Source organism: Lepidochelys kempii, chromosome 2, assembly GCF_965140285.1.
Source record: "Lepidochelys kempii isolate rLepKem1 chromosome 2, rLepKem1.hap1, whole genome shotgun sequence".
Classification (NCBI taxonomy): domain Eukaryota; kingdom Metazoa; phylum Chordata; order Testudines; family Cheloniidae; genus Lepidochelys; species Lepidochelys kempii.
The window spans coordinates 229,217,173-229,239,006 of record NC_136381.1 but is presented as its reverse complement, the minus strand read 5'-3'; the positions used below and the strand labels follow the sequence as shown (position 1 = coordinate 229,239,006).

The 21,834-nt window shown below is 41.6% G+C and overlaps 1 protein-coding gene across 1 annotated transcript in view; it reads left to right on the top strand.

Annotated features, from left to right (window-relative positions):
- ITGA8 (integrin subunit alpha 8) overlaps positions 1-21,834 on the top strand; it is a 172,565-nt gene that overhangs the window by 37,712 nt on the left and 113,019 nt on the right. The window contains exons 12-13 of the mRNA XM_073334109.2: positions 6,157-6,362; positions 16,053-16,244. Of these exons, the coding sequence (XP_073190210.2) occupies positions 6,157-6,362; positions 16,053-16,244 (398 nt within the window). The remainder of the gene's footprint in view (positions 1-6,156; positions 6,363-16,052; positions 16,245-21,834) is intronic.

Below are 21,834 nucleotides of genomic sequence, written 5' to 3'. Positions count from 1 at the left end.
AATATATCTGTTAATGAACTCTGTTTTTCTAATGCTCTCAGTTGAAAAATGTTTCTTATACTTCTGTACAGCTCTTCTGTGCTTTTCTAGCTCTAATTATCCAGTTTGGGTCTCAACTTTATTAATTCACTCTTCCTTTTTTAAAACTTGGTCTAATGGCCTTTGCAAAAGAAGTTTTAGTGGAGTTTTTCTTACTGACAGCTGACAAGATTGTTTGGAACAATAAGGGCAGAGTGAGAACATCCAAATTCGGTTCAATTTCCTAATATTGAAAGAGGCAAGGAGTGGTGTTTAGAAAGACGTGGGTAAGAGCCAGATGTAGAATGGTTCAGACTTCCTCTATGGAAAAGCAGAGCCTTTCTTTTTCAATTTCTCTTATACCCTCTCCATCTCCCATTGCAGCAAGGGCTGCATAAGGCCGCTAGCCTGTCCAAAAGGAGCTCAGCTGTCATGAAGGTCCATGCATACTGCATCATCTTTTAAGGTTTGCAAAGTGACCATGCTCTACAATAGTTCCAAGAGGTATTGTGCCCGCCTAAGGACCTATGCCTTTTAGAGCTCCCATTACTCAGGGTTATGCCTTAATGACACTATCTGGCTTTTAAGCCCTGATTCATAGAGCACTTAAGCACCATTAACTTTCATGTATGTCTGCACTACAGCAGCTACACCACCATAATGTAGACACTTGCAACAGTGATGAAGGGGTTTTTCCGTTGCTGTAGTAAATCCACCCCATTGAGAGACAGTTGATAGAAGAATTCTTTCGTCAGTCTAGCAGTGTCTACACAGGGATTTAACTACCTATCTTAGGAGTGATGTAGCTGGGTTGTCCTAAGTTATAGGTGTCAACAAGACCTAAAATTGTGAATAGTTTTAGGGTATGCCTGCACACGGATAAAAGCCCCATGGCACAGCTGGTCCAGGTCAGCTAACTTGGGCTTGCAGGGCTTGGGCTGCAGAGCTAAAAATTGCTCTGTAGATGTTCGAGCTCAGGTTGGAACCTGAGCTCTGGGACCCTGCGAGAGTGAATGGTCCCAGAGCTTGGGCTCCAGCTGAAGCCAAAATGTCTACACAGAAATTTTTAGCCCCACAAGCCTGAGTCAGCTGACCCCTGCCAGCCACGGGTTTTTTATCCCCACGTAGACATACTCAAAGTAGTTGGCAGGATCAGGGCTTTAGTAAGTGAATGTTAACATTAGTTCTTTATCACTGAGATAAGATCACTAATACTTTGAGCCTTAGAGTTTACTCCCAATGTTATTTCAGGCTTAAAATTATAACTATGTGACTATTCACCTACTGCAAAATATCCCAAAGAGTTGTATACTTCATATGGGACACTTTCTCTTCTTATATTTATTTGTAGGTTCATGTAATGTATGAAGTATTCTCTGTGGGCTAAATTAGTGTTTCTCAACTGGTTAATTGAGACACCCCCTCGCTCCCCCCCGCAAGGGGGTTACACAAGGCAATGGGGAGGGTTGTGAAGCATTGAATAATATAATAATTATAATTCCAAAGAAAATAAAATGTCCAGAATAACTTCAGGATAGCCCAAACCTTCAAAGTTTGTGAGGTCATCAGTAGAATTTGCAGTCGTAATTGGAGTATACATTTTTTAACTTTTACTTTTATTGTAAATGTAAGGGGTTCAGGACAATTTTTTATTTTGAATTAGGGGTCACCAACCTGAAAATGTTAAGAAACACTGTGCTAGTATCATAAGAGCTTTATAGAAGTTGATTGTGACTTAGCTTCATCTTTCATTGAGCCAAAAAATCATGAACCGGTTATTTCTTGGGAATCTGCTAGTCGCTTGCAAGATCTCTTAAGATCTTTTTAAAACATTCCGTGTTCCTTTAACTCCATAGCTGTATGACAATAATATCAGCAAACAGCTTTGGAGGCTTGTGTGGTCTCCCATCCTGTATCTGAAAGGAAATCTAATGACTCTCTCCAAGATCTAAACATCCCACTGAAAACAAAACACAAAGAAGCTTCACTTGATAAATGTGCCTGACTGCAGTCCAGTAATTGACGGCATATACTAGGGTGACCAGACAGCAAATGTGAAACATTGGGATGGGGGTGGGGGGCAATAGGAGCCTATATAAGAAAAAGACCCAAAAATCGGGACTGTCCCTATAAAATCGGGACATCTGGTCACCCTAGCATGTACACTAACTAGAAATATAACTCAGAATATGAGACTAAGTCTAACAAAAATTGCTTGAGGGAAAAGATATGCATGGAAAAGTTGTTATATAGCTAGGGATTGTGGAGAAATTAGAAGCAGGGTGTCTGACCAGTATAGGAAACCTGATTCTTTATCAGGCTGAAAAGATAAATAGGGACAAGGCTTTTACTTGAGTAAATTCTAAGAGTAGACCTTTTTATTTTTCATAATAATTTAGAGGCAGCTCTGATTAACTTTAGCCTGAGCAGTTCAACTAAATGTTCCAGGGCTATTCTTGATGTAAAGTCTGCAAGTGTTTTAGGGACACAAGAAAATCTTGGTTTATTGCCGTCCTACAGTTGTGTCCACCACTTTTACAAATAAATCAGCTATTGAAACTAGAAACTTCCATTTTGTAATAAATTTATAGACAAATTCTTAGCAAGAAGACGAAGGAAATTTTTCTTTTTAGGTTGAAACCATATATCCAAGAAAAACAGTGGAATAAAATATTTACCAGTCTTTTATTTGTACTATATCAAAGCTCCACATAGTTACACTTTAAACTATTGACACTTCCCATACTCCTGCTGTTTATTACTCACCAGGATACAAAAGAATTGCATAAAATTCCAGCAGGTGGTCAGCTTGTGCTTTTTAATGTTGTTTTATTAGAAAGGAAGCAATACTGGCTAGTCACATTTATGTGCTGGAACAAACATAAATATGTTGATTTATGTTAACTACAACATCATGGTGCAGTAGTGAAATGAATCTAATGAAACTTATTAAAATACCCCCCATAGATTGAACTACAGTTATGGTTATATATCACCATTTGGCGGCTTTCCGTCTTCTTATTTTTACTCCTGCTGCCTTTTAAAAGGGATGGTGTCAACTTTAATTTGGCTCAGATCCACATTTTGTAAAAATAAACCTCTACAAAACCTTACAGCAACTGAAATATATCCGCAATTAAAAAAGCCAAGGACACAGGTGTTGATAACCAACCAACCAATTCCTCTGCAGTGCTTGAAACTGAAACATTGAGGTACTAGAACTGGGAAAGTAAAATTAGCTATAAACCAAAAGTGAGACTGATTTATTGCTTTTTATTATCCACATTGAGAGAAATGCAAACAAGTAAATGAGGATCATGGAGAGTGACAAGTAAAGTGTGTGTGTGTGTGTGTGGAATTCTCCCCTCTGCTGAAGCCCTTATACATTGCTGTGGTAATGCATAAAGAGACATTAGAGCCTTGGGTTTGGCCAGGGAAGAGTTCCCACTGGAACAAGCTTTGCAAAAGGGAGCTTACCTTGCACTAAAAGGGCCCCACTGCAAGCTCTAATGTAGGGGGTGTGTTGGGGGCATGAAGGTGGTGAAGCTGAGCACTATGGGGATGTCAGGAAGTGCTCTTACCCATAGGCATTTAGGGACTGGGTGTTTGTAGCTTAGGTGGATGCCCCTAGGCAGCCCAGAATTAGGAGACTATAAAGATGGCTTAAAGCCACGTTAGTACCCCGTCTCCCCCACCCCCCAGCTGCAAGCTTGTGCCAAAAGCTTGCTCTGGACATTTAAATTCACTGTAAGTAATCTAAGTTCTTAATAGTAACCTAGGTGACTATATTTGTTTACAACACATAGTTCTGGGCTCTCCCTTTGAAGGGTTTCCCATCTCCCTCCAACCAGATTTCTAAGGATCAGATTGTATTTGGCCCTAGCATTGGTGGGTGTGTATGGGAAAGGCTCAGTTTGCATGCCTCTCACTTGTGTTCCCTATGCAATGCCAGATGCAACAGCAGTTCTTTTGGTCAGGGGAGTAAGAACATAAGAACCGCCATACTGGGTCAGACCAAAGGTCCATCTAGCCCAGTATCCTGTCTTCCAACAATGGCCAATGCCAGGTGCCCCAGAAGGAATGAACAGAACAGGTAATCATCAAGTGGATCCATCCCCTGTCACCCATTCTCAGCTTCTGGCAAACAGAGGCTAGGGACACCGTCCCTGCCCATCCTGGCTAATAGCCATTGATGGACCTATTCTTCACGTACAAAGACTGCTCCTTTTATTGGCCCCAGGGCACAAGTCACCCCAGGGCAGGGCAGGTACTGAAAATTTACCTTGTTACTTACAACACTAATTTACAAAGGATTGGTCCTGCAGTGAAGGCACTAGACTGAGCCTATGTCTACCTACGCTACGCAACTCCAACTTTGTGAATAACATAGCTGGAGTCAATGTACCTTAGGTCGAGTTACTGCCAGGTCTACGCCGCAGGGGGGCAATGGCAGAAAATCTCCCATCGACTTACCTTACTTTTCTCGTTGGGAGTAGAATACAGGGGTCAACTGGAGAGCAATCTGCAGTCGATTTGGCAGGTCTTTACTAGACCCGCTAAATCGACCGCTGGTGGATCAATCTCAGAGCATCGATCCCAGCTGTACTGCAGACCTGCCCTGAGACTCAGGAGATGTGGCTTCAATTCTTGACCTGGCTATGGTCTTTCAGTGTGCCCTTAGGCAAGTCACTTAGGGCCTTTTTAAAGATGTTTATGCATCTACAAATACTCATATGCACCTAGTGAGATTTTTCAGAAGTGTCGAGGTGCCCAACTCCCATTGAGAGTTAGACATGTAAGTGCTTTTGAAAATCCCACTAGGTGTCTATCTGACCCTTAAAAATCTGTCTCTTATTCGCTCTGTGCCTCAGTTCCCCTGTGTAAAATACCCCCTTTTTCTTCCCCTTTCCTTTGTCTCTCTTATCTGGTTAGATTGTAAAGATTTTGGAGCAGGGACCATCTCTTACTAAATGATTTATATTACACTTAACACAGCTAAGCCCCAATCTCAGTGGGGGCCTCTATATTGTACTGTTAATAAAATAATAACAATAATGAATGCTGGGAGGATGATAGAGCTACTGTGTAATATATAGTGTATGCTAAATAATTGTAAAACAATTGGTAAAATACAGCATTCATAGGACACAAATAGCATGTTCTCTTTTTGTGGCAGTCAGCAATTTCAACTAACATGCTGTCCAAACCACTAGCATCTTTCATAAAAAGAGAAAGATTTGGGGTATTTTAGTGTGGGGAAAAAAACCCGACAGCTTTAATATTTGTTTGTTCATTCATCATCCGCTTCCTTCCTTTTCAGGATATGTGTAGCATAGGATGGTATCTAATATTTACAACCATGGAAGAACTAAATAAATGGAACTTTACATTTTAAATTACAGTTTTCCTTATGGAGAAGTTCTATCAAATTTATAGAAAATAATATTTCTATAGGTGTTGTGAAGCAACTTATAAAATTTCAGTTCTATATGGTGGTTAAAAACATAGAAAAGATCTCATTCTCTGTTATATTCTATATGATTTAGAATATTAGCTAAACAGCCGTATTACATTTCTATAGAGCCCTGTTGGTTTAACTCCTCCTAAATTTTATATGCTTTTTACATAAGAGTTAAGACATATTAGAACTTGTTGTGTCTCTCTCATTGTGTTGGTTCCTTGCTGGGAAGGCTTTTCAGAGACCATTTCAGGCTTAAGGTAGAAAAAGCTCTGCTCTCAATTAAATAAAGTTTATTGGCCTGACAGAGAAATACCATTGCCAAAATTAAATATATTACAGTCAAGTAATAATAGGGTTTCACAGTAACAGAGGATTTCCATGCCATGAGCCTGCCATTGAAGTCAATGTTGCTTGAAAGCTCGTCTCTCCCATCAAAAGAAGTTGGTTTAATAGATATTCTCATCTCACTCACTTTGTCTCACTGAAGTCAATGTGAGTTTTCCTATTAACTTCAGCAGGCTTTGAATCAGGCCCCACATACCCATTTGATATTATTGGTTTATATCTCTGAACCACATTTTTTGTGAGGCTATTTCTGCTACTTTCTCACTTCTTCCAGAATCATGTCATTTGGCTGAATTTCCCATTGACATTTGGTTTTGTTTTTATTCCTCTAGTTTAGATGACATCCTAGTTGGTGCCCCCCTCTTCATGGAGCGTGAATTTGAGAGTAAACCTAAGGAAGTAGGGCAGGTTTACCTGTACTTGCAGGAAAGTGCTTCCTACTTCCGAGATGCACAGATACTGTCGGGCATTGAAGTGTTTGGTAGATTCGGCAGTGCCATCGCGCATCTTGGAGATCTCAACCAGGATGGATATAACGGTACTTAATTAATATATTATATGTTGCAAGCAAATTGCCTTTGTACTGAATATGATGGTACTTCAGGTCTTAAAATGGCTTTTCCCAGTTCTTGAAGAGAACTACAGGATTTAGAAGATGTTTGTGAAAAAAGCCAAATAAAACAATATACATGTTTGTTTTTCTGCAACCATTCCATTTTTAACATGTAAATGTGTAAAGTGATGAGAATCTCTGTGTCACACAGTGTGACCTAGTGATTGGAGTAGGAGTCTTGCTTAGTGGTCAGAGCAGAAGCAAAGGGCAGAGCCGGAGTTGTGGTCAAGAGACAAGGCAGTGATCAGAACCAGGAGTTATAAATCAGGGGGTTCAGAGGCAGGCAGTGAGTAGGCCTGGAGCAGAGCAGGCCTGGGGTGGAGCAAGGGATGGACAGGAAGCAGGTCTGGTGCAGCTTTGGGCATAGAATGCATTGAACTGCCACTGTGCTCCTGTTGGTCCTTAAATGGTGACCTGTTGACCCTTCAGCCCCATCAAGGAGCACAGTCACTTAGTGAAGGTTTATTGGGCCCAGCTGAGCTCCCTGGGTTGCTAGGCAACCATGCCCAGAGCCAGCTGAATTCCTGACACATTGACTAATCCTAACAAAGAGGAAATTAAGTGCCATATCCTGTTAAACTTAAATGAATAGTCCCATTGACGTCAATGCTAACGCTGAACATACATTAACACTTTAATATTGTTGCCCCTTTTTAACCCAGTCAGCTTTGTTCCTCTTCAGGAACTCTTTACAAGAGGTTTGTTGGGATACTTAGCTCATGCCCAGACATGGGGTAGACTTTGCACTCTCATTGACTACTGTTCTATAAGCCATCAAAAGGAATGAGAAATGCTACTCCCAGCCCCTTTGGTGCTGTTCTGCAAAGGTAGCCAACTGACCGCCCAAAGTCCTATTGAACTTTTCCACCATCCCTTCAGATTGTGGGTGTGCTGGGGTGGGTGCAAGTTTTGTGTATGCCTAGAACCTCACAAATCTGTTGAAACACTTTGGATTCAAAGTTTCTCCCTTGATCTGTGTGTAACTCACATGGAACTCCAAATCTGGTGAAGAATTCATTCACTAGACCCCTATTACTGCCACAGCCTATTGATTTCTGCTTGGAAAGCCATAGGCTATTTTGTGAAGTAGTCCATAGCTACCAGCAACTATTACTTGCCAGCCTCCATCTCAAGGAACGGCCCAAGAACATCAACAGCAATGAGCTCCATTGGTGTCCCCACAGGATACTGTTGCAAGGGGGCTGTCAAGGTTCCTCCCCCACTCTGAACTCTAGGGTACAGATGTGGGGACCTGCATGAAAAACCTCCTAAACTTATCTTTACCAGCTTAGGTCAAAACTTCCCCAAGGTACAAAATATTCCACCCTTTGTCCTTGGATTGGCCGCTACCACCACCAAACTAATACTGGTTACTGGGGAAGAGCTGTTTGGAAACGTCTTTCCCCAAAAAATACTTCCCAAAACCTTGCACCCCACTTCCTGGACAAGGTTTGGTAAAAAGCCTCACCAATTTGCCTAGGTGACCACAGACCCAGACCCTTGGATCTTAAGATCAATGAACAATCCTCCCAACACTTGCACCCCCCCTTTCCTGGGAAATGTTGGATAAAAAGCCTCACCAATTTGCATAGGTGACCACAGACCCAAACCCTTGGATCTGAGAACAATGAAAAAGCATTCAGTTTTCTTACAAGAAGACTTTTAATAAAAATAGAAGTAAATAGAAATAAAGAAATCCCCCCTGTAAAATCAGGATGGTAGATACCTTACAGGGTAATTAGATTCAAAACATAGAGAGCCCCTCTAGGCATAACCTTAAGTTACAAAAAAGATACACAGACAGAAATAGTTATTCTATTCAGCACAGTTCTTTTCTCAGCCATTTAAAGAAATCATAATCTAACACGTACCTATCTAGATTACTTACTAAAAGTTCTAAGACTCCATTCCTGGTCTATCCCCAGCAAAGACAGAATATAGACAGACCCACAGACCCTTTGTTTCTCTCCCTCCTCCCAGCTTTTGAAAGTATCTTGTCTCCTCATTGGTCATTTTGGTCAGGTGCCAGCGAGGTTACCTTTAGCTTCTTAACCCTTTACAGGTGAGAGGAGCTTTCCCCTGGCCAGGGGGGATTTCAAAGGGGTTTACCCTTCCCTTTGTATTTATGACAGGGGCTCTCCCAGGTTTAGGAGGACCCTTCTTTGCAATGCAAACATTACTTTTCCTGCACCAACTTTCTACATCCTTGTTAGAAGGCTTTCCCTTACCCTCTCCCCAGTTCTTGTCTCGCTGACAGAAAGCAGAAGACCAGAAGTCCAAAGTTCAGACAATGCAATGTTTATTGGGGTTAGTTCCAAGCAAACCTATCCATAGCTCTACACACCAGCAGAGTCTGTTTCCCAATGTTCCATTCCCAGCTCTGACTCTGCAGAGCATTTACCCCATGTCTCCCTTCCCAGCTCTGAAGCCACAGAGCCTTGCCTGTGACCCCATTCCCTATTCCCCATTTTCATTTCCCATTCTCCATTTCCCTGTTCCCACCTCCTCCTCCTCCTTTACAGGCTCAAATATACCTGCAATGCACACCCACAGTCCCACCCCTTACAACTTAGGGTCATGTTCCATTTTGGGTCTGGGAGGGTTAAGGAGAGTGAGTTTGTGCTCAAGTGAGGTATGGGCATTTCTTTGGTTTTTTAGTGTTTTATACCTCCCCTCCCAAGTCCTTTTTCCCCTCCCGACTGGTTGCTTGACTTTGCCTTGAGATAGGGGTTGAGGCAATTTTAAATTGTGCTCTCAAGTAACACTTTAACTGCTCTTATCTGGTCCCATTGTACTAACAAATCCTGCTGACTAGGAAGAAGCAACATCACAGTGTCTTTGTCCCTTGTTTACACATTTTAGTATAAGAGTATCAAAAAGTCCAACCCAAAATTCTGTCCCAGGCTAGCAAACAGACCTATATACTAACAATTCTGCTTGCATTTTACACAATAGAAATTCTCCCTTAGCTTGGCTAAGGGTTTTGCAGTTTTAAGATCCACAACATAACCTCAGACACTCCTTTTTTGGTGTATCTAGTACAGTCAGTTGGTACCTGTGCTCATCCCGCCCTGGTTTCTCCCATTTCCTATACAATATTTCAACTTTAAATTCCAAGCTTTCCCATTGTGACTAGGAAGCTTTTACTGTGGTGTTGTGAGGTGACATTACATTCCAGGGTGGCTGTGTTTTCCATTTGATTTTCCTGAAATCAGTCACACGCTATCCTGAAATCAGGATCCTCTCGTTAGGAAGATTTTTAGTTGCTCTAGGGTCCATTCCTGCAGCCCCACTTCCCTTGTTCAAGGATGAACCAAGAACATGAGCACTAATGCGAATTTGAGGGAGGAAGGAAGGCACACTCCTCCCCTTGAGCAACTCATTCCTTGCTGTCCTGCTTAAGGCATCGACATTGCCATACTTATGGCCAGGCCTGTGTGTAATTGTTAAATCACAGCACTGCTATGGCAAGCTGGTAGCTGTCCCTCGGGATTTCTGAATCTAAAGAGCCATTGCAATGAAGCATGGTCTGCCCTAACCATATACTTCCTCCCATACAAGCCACTCATAGGAGTTCCTTTCAGGTGGTGCTATAATTTCTCTCAGGAAAACTTAGACTTTTGCTATAATAAGCTACCACCCTCTCAATTCCCTTGTGTTCTTTTGTCGATACTTCCCTCAAAGCATGAGCAATAGCATCTGTGTCCAGTATGAAAGGGGTTTCAAAACATGGATAAGCCAAGAAAGGAGCAGTTATTAGAGCCTTATGCTACATCACACTCTGCTGACCATTGAAATGGTTTCTCTTTCTCACCCAACATATGCCGTGGTTTTGCAATAATGGCAAACCCACAAATGAACCTTCTGTAATGGGAACAGAGCCTTATAAAACTCTGCACATCTGTGAGTGTTTGGGGAGTTGGTCAGCTCTGTACAGCCTCAATTTTCTTTTTGTCAGTGGAAATTCCCTCCTCACTAATTGTATACCCAAGGTAGATTACCTCTTTTTGAAACAACTAACATTTCTTTGGGTTCAGTTTCAAATTGGCTGCCTTCAACTTATCACAGACCATTTTTAAATGTTTTAGTTCCTGTTAAAATGTTTTTGCATGCACCAGGATAAAATAGACAGGCTGAGAGGGGCATGTCATGTAATACCCTCCCCGTTATCCTCTCTAAGGTGGCAAACACAAGTCAAAACCAACACTTTAAATGGCCACAAGCATTGTCCTGCTGTGAAAGCAGTTTTCCCCTTGTCTTTTGCATCCACTTCCACTGGCCAGTACCGACTATTAAGATCCAGTGTGGAAAACCAGACAATGTGCTACAGTATCTAGGGTATCATCTGTTCATGGAAATAGATAAGAATCCTTTTTAAGTGACTTCATTTAGTTTTCTATATTCCAGACAGAATCTTGTGTTGCCATCTTTTTGCTTAACCAGAGCTATGCAGGAGGCCTAAGGATTGGTTGAAGGCTCAATAATATCTTCCTGATGCATTTCGTTGATGGTCTGTAGTGCCTCTTCCCTTTCTGCTCCTGGTAACAGTGAGGGTCAGATTCCTCCGCCGCCCGCCATCAATTTTGTGCTGCACCAGTGTAGTACAACCTATGTCTCTTTTGGACTAGGAGAACAGCTCCTGATTTCTAACCAGAAAGTCTCTTAAACAGTTCTGCTGTTCCCCAGTGTACAACACCGTGCTGCAACAGGTCCAATAGAAATTCTGGAAGCTCACCTTCTCCGTCTTCTACCTTGTAGTTTTCTTCAATACCAGCATTAACCAGATCTACCAATTCACATTTTGCAACTACAGTTCCTCCCTCCCCCTTGGCCCCACCCGCCTTTTTTAACTATTTGACGCTTGTTGGAAACATTCAGCAAATGAACAGGGATCAGTTCTTATTTCAGAGCCACGAGAGCTTTGAAAGCTAAGATTGCCCCAAGACCCTGATTTCATAACAGGGTTCAAGCACTCTCCTTCTTTCCTTTGCTGGCAAGCTGCCACAGCATATAGCTGTTATAGTGGTTTCTGCACCTGGGAGCAGACCTATAGGCCATTTATCTCACCTGGGCCATATTTTTAAAGGTCATTTCCACAGATTGAATTTGTAAGACACCTTTCCTATTATTGAGTACATAGTTGTTAGCCATAATGAAATCCACTCCAATTACTTGCTCATCCACTAGTTCAGCCACCCAGCTCAAATTTCAGAGGTCTCATCTTCAAACCCAACTTCCCAGGTTTTGGACAGATACCATCTCCATTTGAGACCAATTTAGGTTGTTCAGTTTTGCATCCCCTATTCCGTGGCCTTTTTAGTGTGTCTGGTCTCATAACTGTTATGTTTGAGCATGTGTCAATAATTCCTGTACACATCACAGATGCTATCACACACACAATAGCCAAACTCCGGTTACTATTGTTTAACTGCCCAAATCTAAACAAAAACTGTGGAGATGATCATTCTTCCTCCAAGCGTTGCCCCTTCAGCTTGGTGTCCCCACATTTCCCAGACTGGGGGAGAGGTTTCCACTAGATACCTGTGACAGTCTGTCTTGGCCTGTCTTAAATGTATAACAATCCTTTTTATGACCAGTTTTGTCACAGTACGAGCATTTGTCTGAACTCTTCTCTTTAATTTTTGCATTATTGCAAATTTTCCTTGTTTTACAAACTACATGTGTCATTTATTCCAGTCATTCAATGTGGTCATTAACTACACTAGACTCCCTCCTTGCATACATATTGGAGACAGAGCTGTATTTACAGGGCTCATTGTGTCCCTCTTCCCAGCCATTCATCTGAGCTGGAATATTGAACTGACACAAATAAGCCTCCCAGGGAGTTTTGCCCACAGAGATAGTGGGGTTTTGTATCACTGTTCCCAACGTCTCTCTAGTTATGAACAGGATAGAAAACTGTTGTAAATGTCTGGTCTTACCCAAGTCCTTTGACTAGCTCAGTATCTCAACAGCCTTCCACTGTGCTCAGTGACCCTTCAGTTTCCTTCTGGAGCTGAATTTTTAGTTCCATAAATCCTTGCTGCAGCTCATTTTGGTTGGCAAGTTCCAGATTAGCTAAAGCTTGCTTGCTGTCTGCTATTTTGTGGAAAAACCCGTGGCTAACGGTGTGACAATCAGGATCCACACAACCCAAGGAGAGAACAGGGGGATCTGAACCCCAATGAATAATCAATTGAATCAACTGATTGTATCCAATGTTATTGTGTACAGAAATATGTTCAGTAAGGTCTTTTATGAAAGCTTGTAACTTGATGGTCATTATGAGATATGTTTACAGACTGGTTATGAAGAGAGAGAGAGAAAAAAAACTCTGTTCATAACCTGTACTACAATGTCAAATACACCTTGCAGGAGCGAGGAGCACAAAAACAGGAACAAGTAATAATCCATTGTACACCCAGGAAAAGGCCATTAAAGTTAATGGGAAGACATTAAGACAACAGGATATCCCCACTTTGTAGTGACGGATGGAAAAAACCCTGAAAAAAAACTTGTTTTTAAAATGGAAGTGGTTTGAAGTGAAAGGTTTTCAGAAACTGAGGGACAGTCACTTAGCAGGAACTATCTGTGAAACTCTGGATCCCCTGACAGGGGGCATGATGGTAAACTGTTCTAAGGCAATAGGTAACTTGTATTAGGAAAGGGACTGTAATCTAATTTGGAAGAGTAAAGCCTGTTGCATCTTTGTTTATTTTCTGTGTAACTTGTATGTGTTTGTTTCCCCTTACAATTTCATATTTCAAGCTGCTGTTATTTATTTCTATTAAATAACTCTTTTGTTTATTTTTACCCCAAACCCATGTCAGCTGTGTAATCTGTGTGGAGTGTCCCCCCCAAAGGAAGCTTGTGCCTGGGGGGCTCATTTCACTCCTTTGGGGATGACAAGCCAGAGAGAAAAAGGCCAAGAGTCTGGTAGTTAAGAACTCGGGTGGATGGACTTGGGGAGACTTGAGACTGGAAGGGCTGTTGGGGTCACGTTGCAAAGAATAACTCGGCTGGTGGAAGCCAGGGTGAGACCTTGTGCTTGTGGGAATGCTACTGTGTCGGGTCTGAACCAAAGCTGCATAGCATATGGGCACCCACAGTTACAGGGCAGGTGGTGACAGAACCCCTTATTGGTCTGGGTTATCCCCCAAAACATAGCAAATGGCAGTCACGTTGCTGATCATTTCATCAATCTCTTTTACCATTCAAGCCTGTGTGGGTTTCCCCATTCTGTCCAGGCACTTTGTCATTGCTGCTGCTCCAATAGAGATCTCATCTGAGTCTGCAATCATCTCTGAGCAATTCCTGCAAAACCTCCAGCTTTTGTTTTAAATCCTACTGGCCGCTTTTGATTTCTGCAAGCACTTCCATTTGTTCCATCTTGATTCAATAGGAGTACCCAGCTCACAATCTCTCTCCTTGGAAACTAGATCCCACTGTTCAGACCAGAATTGCCCCTTTTTGACCCGAATGGCTAGTCAAAGTTTGGGTCCCTGTGGGTGTTCCAGTTCGGAGCAAAGATTGGTGATAGGTATTTCTTTGAAGCAGTTTTGTTTATTTACAAAGAATGTACAAAGTCCTGTGTATCTGAATGCAGAGGGAATCAAATAACAGGAAATAGCTTCTTTTGCTCACAGCTTCAAGAGCAGTCTTTTCCGCCAGCACCCCTGACCCAAAAACCTCTCCCCAGGTTTCTTCCAGGGTCAGGCACATGCTTTCAGCTGCTCCTTCAGTCTGTCTCTCTGACTTAGTCTGTTTTTAGACCTGGTCTACTCTACACTAGGTAATTAGGACGATTTCACTATGTCAGTACAGGCCATGAAAAATCCACATCCCTGACATCCCCTCTGTCCACCTAGTGCTAGTTTCTGGGTAGACTCTAGTAGGCTTTGTTTTGGGTGTGGCTCCTTAACTGTCTCTTACAACTGGCTTAAATGGAGAACTCATTCACACATCCATCTTAAAGAGGTTTTAACTCAGCTCGTAATAATATGGATTAAAATGTAAGATGATGTTTTTATAAAGGTATTTGATTCGATACAGCATCAGTTTAAAAGGAGGTGTTCTGCTTCTTCCCCAGTTGTGTAGATGAGCTGATTGAGGTTCAGAGAGGTAGAGCATCTTGCTCACAGTCATAGCTGAAGCATTTATGAGGATCTCTTGTCAAAAGTGCCTAGGGGCCTAACTCCCATTGATTTGTGGAAACTGGGCACCTAAGGGCATTTGCAAATTCCACTACGTGCCTAGCTGCATTTTTAGGGGCCTAAATACCTTTAAAAATCTGTCCTCATGTCTTCCATCCTGTCCATCAGAGATTATTTTCTCCATCCACTGGCCAAGGCTTTTAAAGTGGTAGTGATCTGGGGTTCTAGCTGGAGACACATTAAAGAAACTTAAGCTAAACACCCAAAATCTCTCATCAGTTTGAAAATGTTGGCCATTGTCTTTTAGCTGATAAACTCAGACTGTCTACTTAGTCATCATGGCTGTTTCTTTGATTTTTGTACCTGAAAAGTAGCAAGGGAGGGTTTGTTATACATAAAGAATATACATTCTAAATAGAATATGGCCCTACATCAGTTAATAGAATAAATTCACTTTCGGGGATCTGCTCCTTTCGTGAACTGCTCCAGCTTATTCTCCTGGTTTAAGAGATCCAGAGAGTCCCTTGAGTGAATTACAGCTTTGCATTCCCTGTGGGCCTGTCTATTATGCTGTATTTATCTCTTCTCCAAGATACTCCTCAAAAGCTTTTTTTATACTATTTATTTATTTTTATTGGTCATGAAAACAAAGGGGATGTTTCCCATTTCATGGTAAGGTGTTTTACATACAAACAAAACTGATTGTTTCATGGTCTCTGTGTGTATATAATGTCTTCTGCAGTTTCCACGGTATGCATCCGATGAAGTGAGCTGTAGCTCACGAAAGCTCATGCTCAGATAAATTGGTTAGTCTCTAAGGTGCCACAAGTACTCCTTTTCTTTTTGCGAATACAGACTAACATGGCTGTTACTCTGAAAACTGATCTTATGCTGTTACTCCACGCCACTCTTGTTTTCCCTTCTGCATGCTGTAAAGTTGGCTGTTCAACAATGTATTTTTTTGCAGTCATTGAATTTTTTTTTAAGCTGGAAAAAGGACAAGCCACAAAGCAGACCTTCTTAAAGAGCTGCTGCTAATTAATTAGGTGATGGAGAAAACAGGGAACATCACACAGTGTGTGTTTAGTTTAAACAGATGAATGTAACATTAGCCATTATTTCAGTCTCAGTTTGTTAAATCTTGTTGATTGCTGTAAAAACATGACAAAGGAAAATGTGCAATTAATAATAGACGTGTGTTGTCTGTCTATTGCAATGTGAGGCCCCTTTCATATAAATATGCATTCATTACAACTATAGGCATGAAAGTTTGAAACACTAAAGCACTATTAAAGCACTATTTTTACGTATTTGTCTTGAAATAGAATCTATGCAATAAAGAAAAAATGATTAAGCCCCAGCTCTTGTTAACACAGAACACAGGTCCCTCTGGTCTACTTTCCCTGTCGGAGTTAATTCTGTCTTTGTTTTAATGTTGTCAACTCTTTTTACTCTATTGCAGACATTGCAATTGGTGCACCATTCGCAGGCGAAGACAGAAGAGGCAAAGTGTTCATTTACAATGGACACAGGAATGGGTTAAATGCTAACCCTTCGCAGGTTCTCAATGGAGCCTGGGGGTCACAGTCCATACCTGCGGGATTTGGCTTTACTCTAAGAGGAGACTCAGACATAGACAAGAATGATTACCCAGGTAAGATTTTTCCATAAGAGAGGGAATTTCATACCTACATTCTCTGGAAAATGCATCTAAACTGTTCCTTTTGGAAGGCAGAGGTCGCAATAAAGAATAGACACAGTTTTTTGTGTAGTTCTAGCAATGTTTTCCTGAGAACTTAAAGTCAGACAAAACAAATACTCCCTTTCCTGTCAAGAGACATCATCAGAAATGCAAGGGCTTAAACAGTTACATTAACATAAAACATGTGAAGTTTACAGAAAAAAAGCTTAACCCTTATTCCCCACTCAACATTTGAATGCACTCATTCCTACTGAGCTTATAGGTCTGCTCCATGCTGACATTCTTCCTTAATTAAAACCATGTCATGTTATAAGGGAAGAGACTGACTTGGTTGTGTTTGTTGCTAGTTGTTTTCCTTAGAGCTTTGCTTTCCAAATAGCTGCTGAACTCTCTATATATAGGTTCCTAATTGCTTTTGACCTCATTACAAAAAGCAGAGAGAATGCAAAAAGATTCCATAATTTGTGTCACAGATTTTATTTAGGTCTTTCCATGACCTTATTTGCACTCTGTTATACAGATTCTTCCTTTTTAGTTTGTTTTGAATTTTTCTTAACAATGAATAGTTTACAGACATCCAATGGTATTTATCAAGATTATACCACTACTGCATGCTTTTTTTTAGTGAAGTCCTTCCAGCTTGAAGCAGCATTCCAGGACCATATGCTGCCTAAATGGACAATATCCTTTTAATCTGATGCCATTCACTCCTTCTTCTAGGATCAGTACATACTATTTCTCTGAGTCAAGATTGAGAAATCTCTGAACGTTTGCAATGTACCCAGTGTCGTGGAATGCATAGACTTGCTGTTGTATACTGTTGACCTACCACACTAATACTTGCTAATGCTTTAGGTTTCACAGACTCTTTATAAAGTTATTTTTCTTAGCTTGTCTTCCTTAGCTTATATTATTACAGCTAGCAAGATAGTGACCTGAAAGTTGGTGTTATTAGCTGCATGATTTTGTAAATTAAAGGTGACTTGCAAAGAAAAAAAAAAGGGGGGGTGTGAGACCTTTTTGACTTATTTATTCTAGGTAAAGAAGGCCTGAAAGATTTGGGATTATTGTTTGTTTTTAAAAGGGGGATTTTTTTCTGCTTGGGTTTTTTTATGCTAGAAATTCAGGTCTTGTCTGCTCTAGAAAATGCTGCTTGAAAAGCTGGATAATGATAACATTAAAAGACTCAAGGGAGAAAAAGCTGAGCAATTGAGAAGTGGAAGGGCTTTGTAGTCCTTCACAGGGCATCTTTAAAGCGGAATGGGGGAAGTTTGGGTAGCACACTTGGATCTTCAGTTCATTTGAGACATTTCTTTAGCTTTTCCCTGACTGTCACTTTTGGGTTTGTGCTTCTACCTGAAGAATTCTATTGTGGGATGTGTTTAGCATGTGATAATTTGGTTTTTGTTTTGTTACATGGGTGAGTTGTTTGAAAAAAAGACTTACTAGTAACTGTTTTACCATAGGCAACCTCTCCCTCAATCCTACAGTTACCTACACTGACAATGTTGCAAAATCCACCTCCCAAAAAATGATAGGGCAAAAAGAACTGTCAAACAAAGAAGGAGCTTATCCACTCCTCAATGCAGAAAGACCTAAACTGTTAAATAATAGTACAACTTTACCCTGAAAATGTCAAGTTGGAGGGGAAGTATTTGTTGCCATAAGCTGCAAGAGACTAGTCAATCTAATTTATAGAGACTAATATGTGGAACAGCCATGCGTGTGCCTATATAATTGTCACTGGCCAATGGGTCAGTCATCTTAGTTCATGAGGTAGCCCTGGTAGAATAGTTCTTTATTCATGTGTGCGGAATGTCGGAAGTAACCTTGCATCTTATAATTAAAGCACTCAATAGGGAGGCATGAGGCTTTCAGCTCTTTCTATCCTAGAAGTAGACAAATAGAACGATACTTCCAAATTTCACCTGTTTACCTCTGTATTGAGCCTAATAACTTGTTTGACTAGAGCATAATTTGTGTTTGACTAAAGCTTCCACCAATTATTGGTGAATAATTGTGGATAAATCCACTGCTTTGAAAATCTCAACCATAATGCTTGGAAGTTCTTTATTTAATATCTAAAGGGCTGAATCTTCTTTGCAGAGAGCAAAGATTAGAATTGCTCTTACAAAAACACGTTTATTGGTACATACAAATACAAAGTGTAGATATTAAAGATGCATTTTTCCTAACAAAACAGAAGACTACTGAACAGCAACTTAATCCAGTTTATCTATTCTCCTCCAATGCTGTCAGCACAACAGATAGGATGGCTTTCCCTGCTCGTTAGCACTCTCCTCAACAGAACGGCCTTCTGTCTTCAGCCAGCCCGACATCGGCGCTGTCACTGTTAAAGCGAACAGACCACCGTTTTCAACTCTGTTAAAATACAGGAAGTGTCTAACCTTTCAACAAGGTTTTTATTATTAAACATGGTCCTCGGACCCCACGTCCAAGGAAGCGATGCCATCAAAATACTGCTGCTCGTGCAGAGAAATATGGAATACTCTCATAACTACTATCATTTCATAGCAGTTTGGCTTTTTATCTTAGAAACCTTAGAATCACTTCAGATGACATGAGCCTAGAATTACTCCTTTATCAAAAGGGACACTTGGTCATGCAAGGCTAGACTGTGCCTTGTAGGCACAGCCCTGCATTGGGAGTGGTGAGGAACCGTACTTCAAGGGAAGCACTGTTGACATCCTGTGGCAAAACACCTCATAGAGCTCTCTGATACAGAGGGGAATGTTCAAACTGTTACGTCTCTTTACGGGTGCAGTGTCCCACACAAGTGACACAGGGCAGAGCCACGTACTGCCCATTGCTCCCAGCCCCAACAGAATAACTAAGAAGCAGTCCCTGTGCTCCACTGATGAGAGGACTGCAATTTTAGCCAGCCCTTGCATGGTCAGTGCAGAACTGGGGAGGGCTCTTTGCTGCACATCGCACAAGAATTAGGCAGAACCTAAATCTTAGTTTGTAAGGCTGGCAAGAGAAAGCAAAATAGAAGGAAAGAATGCTTCAAATAGATTGAAATAGATCCACCTCCTTCAAACAGATTCTTTTTGTTCTTAATAGTACAAAGGAGTTCAGTTTCATTAGCTACATTTTGTAGATGAGGAAACTGAGGCGGGGGGGAAGTGACTTGCCCAAGGTCACCCAGCAGGCCAGTGACAGAGCCAAGAATAGAATCCAGGTCTCCTGAGTCCCAGTTTTGTCTTAGTACTTAGTACTATCTACTAAGTAACACCGCCTCTCCTCTGTGGCTGAATTCAGAAGTGAAACCAGAACTCTTCAGAGGAAGCAAATAAGCATGAATTCTATTGCATGCTCCCATGAATTTGGCAGTTTATCATTTGTAGAACTGAATTTCCCTTTCTTTCATGGCTGAGCACACCAGACGCTATTCACACCTATGCCAGGACCTTCAGCTGAAATGTTGTGAAAGGGGGAGATTGTTTAACTGTCAAAAGAGATGGATCATGATGCGAGCTATTTCTGCTTCTCCATGTGATTATTCAGGGAGAGATCTCCCATTCTTCCAGATGAGAAACCAAAGAATCTTGTATCTTGTTTGACTGAGAGATTTGATGTATGAGGCGGGATCCAGTATTGGAAGAAAACAGACTGGTGAAGACCTTTCAGTGCTCCCCAGTAGACCAACTATTCTCCACATTTTTTCTTCTTCCATTCTCCAAGTCTTAATGCTGTGTCTTGATGGAACTGGGGTCCAGATCCTGATAAGCAAGTGGAAGGAAAGAGTAATTCATTCTGTAGCTGCCAGTAACCAGTGCTGAAGCCAAGTGTTCAACCAATAACTTCATACTGTCTCTCTTTGTCTCTCAAACTTATTTATCATCTTTACATCTTGTGTTCGTATATCTTCCGGATCTCCAAGCTAGAAAGCAAAAAAGAGAAATAATAGACTTGGCACTAGAGGCCTGACCTGCATGCTTCCAGATAAAGAAAGCGGAATGGGGAGAAATTAGATGGGCTGCTGCCTTTATAGTAGTCTCTCTTGCCCATTCTTTTCGACTACTTGTTTTCTGGTAGTGAAGTTATAGAGTCAAATTCTAACCTCATTTACACTGGTATATATCAGGAGTAGTAGCTCCCCTGACTTCCATTCAATACAGTTTTATTGGACTTAACCCAGTCTAGCTCAGGAAAGAGGGTAAGGGATGCATGGTGGAGAAGACTAGAAAATGTGAAAAAGTCTATTTAAAAAAAGTTTGTGCACATATGACTCAATTACTCTGGAGTAAAATCCTAAAGGAATTGTGGGAGAGATTTTTGTGCTATGCTCCTACGAGGTGCAGCACACAACTCACAGACGGGGAGGGGGAGATACATAGCTTTAAGCCATATTTGCATGCTGTCAGTCCTGGGGCTGGAGCGACCCCCTGGGGTAATTTTAAGTAGTCCTGGGGGTCCAGCACTGCCAACAATCTCTGCTGTGTTCTGTGCAATGGCCCTGCCCCAACATACTCTTCCTGGCCCCAGCCCCACACGTGGTACACCCCCTACACAAGGGTTTGTGAGACAATCCTTGGGAGACAACTCTACATATGTTTTCCACAGTACCTGCGTCAAGGGAATCATCCCCTGACTAGGGATGGGTCTTTAGGAGCCTGTGAATGTGAGTGGCCTCCTCCCAGGTTCCCACTTGTGGCCTCAAAGCAGTGCTGCAAGTGACTGCTCACCTCAGTTTCCCTTTTTGGGCTCCTCAAATAAACTCCACACAGGCTTTTAGTCCAATAATGCCCCTTCTTCCAGGGTCTAAAATATTGACATAAAATAAACTCCAAATAAAACTCCAAGTTCCAAATTAAAGTTCACACAAACAAAAGTTTCTCTTCCTATTCCCAGGCCTTCCTGCTTGGGGTCTTTGCTGCTTTTGCAGGCCACTCCCAGGCTAGGGTGACCAGACAGCAAATGTGAAAAATCAGGACAGGAGGTGGGGGGTAATAGGAGCCTATATAAGAAAAAGACCCAAAAATCAGGAATGTCCCTATAAAATCGGGCTATCTGGTCACCCTATCCCAGGCCCACTTGGCTGCAGTATTTTCATTCTTAACCCATGGAGTCTGCTCTCCCTGGCCCACAGCCCTCTGGCTTCTAGGCTCAAACCCTTAACCTATAGTCAAGGGTCTCCTGTTCACTGGAGCTCTTCTGCAGTCTCTGCCACAGCTTCCTCTGGTTGCTCTCCCTAAGCATCCTCCCTTCCTGTAGCTTCCTACTTCTCTTATAGGGGAATCACCTGATCTCTGCTCAGGTGTGCCTGTTTCATAACTAGGTTTTTAGTCCTTACTGGGGCAAGCCATCCTGTTACTCTTTACTTCACTCCAAACCTTTTGTGTGCTGTAAAGGAGCTGGCGCAATGGAGCAGGGGTGAGAATCGCACCTTAGATCTGCTCTCTGAACTGTGGTTTATTTCATTTCTTAAACAGAGTAATTCAGCTTTGACAGACGCAAGAGAAATCCATAAATGTGTTCAATGGAAAATAAATGTTTTCCTTTGTTGATCCCTGTTGAG